General features: G+C 43.8%; 1 protein-coding gene across 5 annotated transcripts in view; it reads left to right on the forward strand.

Annotated features, from left to right (window-relative positions):
- Positions 1 to 3,891, forward strand: part of rgs22 (regulator of G protein signaling 22) — a 32,476-nt gene that overhangs the window by 19,915 nt on the left and 8,670 nt on the right. For all 5 annotated transcript variants that reach the window (XM_031868545.1, XM_031868549.1, XM_031868547.1 and 2 more), the window contains exons 12-15: positions 415 to 609; positions 1,036 to 1,128; positions 1,459 to 1,643; positions 1,909 to 2,071. In XM_031868545.1, the coding sequence (XP_031724405.1) occupies positions 415 to 609; positions 1,036 to 1,128; positions 1,459 to 1,643; positions 1,909 to 2,071 (636 nt within the window). The remainder of the gene's footprint in view (positions 1 to 414; positions 610 to 1,035; positions 1,129 to 1,458; positions 1,644 to 1,908; positions 2,072 to 3,891) is intronic.

Here is a 3,891-nt window from a genome sequence, read left to right on the forward strand (position 1 = left end):
TCCATCTAAATGTCATTCCTTTAGTGAACTGAAGGCACACCCCCTTTATTCACAACCCCCCAAAAAAAACACACCCCCCCCCCCCCCCCCCCCCCCCCAGCTTCACGCCAGTCCAGTCACCCAGAACCACCCTGTCTGGCTACAGCTGGACCGCTGGAGGACAGCTGAGCGGTCTGGTCCAGAATAATACCTCACAGTGAAATCTATTTTCCTTCAGTTCACTAAAGGAATGACATTTAGATGGACTTTCCATGGAGCTGTGGCCAAGAGGGTGAAATGACTTTTTATGTGGTGTGATGGCAGCCGTGATGAGAGATAGTGAATATTGAGTATGAGAGCGCCTAAAAATGGTGACGATGGAGGCTGTGAGGAGAAATGTTTCCGAAGTGACGACACTTCTACCCTTCTTTTCAGCTCTTCTACTCCACCTACCTCTCCAGCTCTGCCAGGAGGAGCATTGGTGTCAGTGAGGAGATCAGAAGGGAGGTGTACGACCAAATGATGCCCGCTTTTGAGGAGCTGTTTGACAAGGTTGAGGAGCACACACTGAACATCCTGCTGGAGCCGTGGACACTGCTCGTCAGCAGGGACAAAGAGTCCTTCCAGAAGGTAACCACAGTTTCATTCACCTCTAATTTATCTGGAGGAAGTGGGTTTCCTTTAAGCTTTGCTGGACCAGCTGAAGTGATGTGCATCTAACCCCACTGAGGAAAGAGGATGTCCCATAAAAATGCACGGCAGGATGTCTAATCTTACAAGAGTCTCTGTGCATGATCGGATTTTGGGCTGCAACTAAAGATCATTTTCAGCCTTGATTAATCTACGGGATATTTTCTCAAGTAATTATTTGGTCTATAAAACATCCAAAAACTGTAATGTAATAAAAGTTATATAACCAAGAGAAGGAGCAAATTCTCTGGGACCATAAAATGTTGGCATTTCTGCCTGAAAATAAATACTTTTCTTTTTACCTCATTAATTAATTAATACTAATTCAGCTCCAATTGGCTTAATGTGTGTTTTGTGTGCATCCAGGTGTGTGTGCAGGAGGAGGTGCGTTGCATCGACAGTCAGGAGTACAGGGAGCTCCAGAGTCTGTACGAGGAATCAGAGCGCCGACTGAAACAGGTCAGCCAGCGTCCACAGTGTTCCACAGATTTATACAATGTTAGTTCTCAGTTAACAGCCAATAAACAGCTAATGTTACCAATGTGAAGATGGACTCGATCCAGTATTTATGCATTGCTTAGTAACAGTGTTGGTTATCCACTGCTCCAAGAGTATATCACTTGGCCTGACTGTGCTATTGACAATGGTGTCATACTGCAGTGACTTTAAGAGGCAGTAGGTGATGTGCAAATATCCCAGTTAAGTGGTTTACACTGATTATTTTTCATTTTTCATTCTCCCAGTCACTTTTTTTTTTTTCCACCTTCTGCTGCTGTGTCTTCTCCAAAGGTGAAGCAGTCCACGCTATTTCCCTCTCCCATTTCACCATCGACTCCCTTCTCAAAGGGCCCCCGGGCGCCTGACTCTTGGTCCAGAGTGTCTCCAAATTACCAAGGCTACCGTCTAGGTTCCTTACTTCGCCACCGTCAGGAAATCGGACACTTTATGTCCTTCCTACAGAATCGGGATGCCAGGTGAGCTGTAAAGCACATAGTTTGTATATGAGATGATCGTCCTGTGTTCAGACTTAAGTCTCCCACTCTACCTAAATATGTGCATACAATATATCTACAACATTACACCGTACCTGACCTGCAAATGTGCACCATATTCACATTAAAATGAAATTAAGGCAGTATGAAAATGTACAGAAAGTGTATTGTTTGGAGGATGTATACAATGCCCTGACATTTTTATTAAAAGGTAAGATGGTGGTTCTGAACATGTGTTTCCGCTCAGTATCCATCTGACATGCTGGCTGGATCTGGAGCAGTACAGGAGGACTCCTCACAAAGACAACGCTGTCAGACAGGAGAAATGGTCTCATATTGCGACCAAATATCTCACCAGGACGTACTTCTTTGGCTCCGACAGCCCGGCCACAACAGAGCAACAGAATGACGTACGTCAGTCGGTCACATGGTTGAAAGAATGTGTTCAATTTTATTGGGAAACCCATTTTTGTGTTGTCACATCTAGATTGATATTGGATTATTGTCAACGTCCTGGGAAAGCATTAGAGACGGCGGCAGAAACGTGGTGCTCATGACATGACAACCCCAAGATGGGATGTGAGCTCCAGCTCAACATTCAGATTAGATAAACAGAGGCCGCTGCGGCTCTCACACAATTCCCCATCTCCCTTCTCGGGCATCCTGCAGATGTCATGCTGACAGCTCTGACAGCAGGGTGTCGGTGGGAAAACGGGGAATGAGAGAACGTGGTTAGGGTTAAAAGGAGTAGGAGAAGAGTGTGGTTTGGATACAGAAAGACAAAAAAAAGACTTGCTCCGGTAACAATGACAGTAGGACGAAATCTCTCCTGACATTTAAAGTCTGGGATTTGGTTTCTGGATTCTAGGATTACTGCAGGAGGGCATGCTGTGTAGAGCTAGAGTCAGTAGATGGGACACTGAGCAGTGAGCTTGATTTTTCTCTTTCGGGACACCAGAGATATTTGCTTTGCAGTATTTATTATACATTCACAGGAAAGAGTGTATTCTATGTGTCATAGGACAGTGGCAGAATGGTTCCCAACCTTTTGTCCGTCTCCGTTTGTTCAATTACAATTGTACTACTAACATTTGAACCATTTGTGTATTACATTTAACTATTTCAAAAGTGTAATACTGTAACTACCTGAACCATTCAACTGATACATTCAACACTAACTACGTCAACTATTTAGCCATTACGCTCAGCTAACACCAACCATTCCAACTGTTGATCTCATCTGTTCATCTATTCATTGCTTTTAGCTGACTATTTGAACTGTTTATTTACTTTTAGATATATATTTTAACATTGACCGATTTGTTCTGAACATTTTAGCTAATTGCTAGCTCGCTAACTCCTTTTCACAGCCGCAACAGGAAGTGTTCACGTTTTTCCTTCTATTTTAAATTAGCTGAGCTACTCTAACATTCTTGATTGTGAATATCAAAGTAATGGCCGTTGAAGAACCCTGATTGTTCTTGAAGCACACTGGGTTAAGAGAGAGACATTCAGTATAGCCTGTTTATTGACATGACTTCAACTCTGGTGCATGATCGTTGTCATTTTTCACCCTCATCTCATAAATACCATCAAAATAATGATTGTAACATTAGAGTGAAGATGCCAATTCTAGTGCTTCTAACTCTGCAGGATTGGGTCTGGCTGCCGCTCTCTCACATCTCAGTGTTGCTTCTCATCTGCGTGAGCGATGTAGAGAGACTGACAGCTTTACTGCTTTGGCCCTTCACTCTTTCAATCACTCAGTCATCCAGTCACAGATTGGCCTCCTTTCATCTACTGACTCCCACTCCAATGGCACGACTGTTTCTCATTTCTGAAGTGTGTGTGTGTCTGTGTCCGCGCAATGCTTGGCTTTGTGTGTGCATAATGAGATGAGAGAAAATATAAAAGAGATATAAATAGGGAGACATGGCCAGATTGATGTATGTGGACAGAAAGCATACAGGGGAGATGAAGGGAACAGAGGGAATGTGGAAATGATGAAGAGCACAGCAGGAGTCAGGAAGGAGAGGAGTTTTCAGTCGGGTTTCCCACTGTGGGCACTTCTTTTTTCCCCGAGTCTGTCCTCATGTTTTTCATGTTGTGAGACATTTAGCATTCATATCAAACACATTAACACGCACACAAGCATCAGCCTCTACTGTATCTTTGACTTTGGAGTGTGTGTGTGTGTGTGTGTGTGTGTGTGTGTGTGTGTGTGTGTGTG

This window comes from Anarrhichthys ocellatus, unplaced genomic scaffold, assembly GCF_004355925.1.
Source record: "Anarrhichthys ocellatus isolate YVR2014 unplaced genomic scaffold, GSC_Weel_1.0 scaffold43, whole genome shotgun sequence".
In the NCBI taxonomy this organism is placed as follows: domain Eukaryota; kingdom Metazoa; phylum Chordata; class Actinopteri; order Perciformes; family Anarhichadidae; genus Anarrhichthys; species Anarrhichthys ocellatus.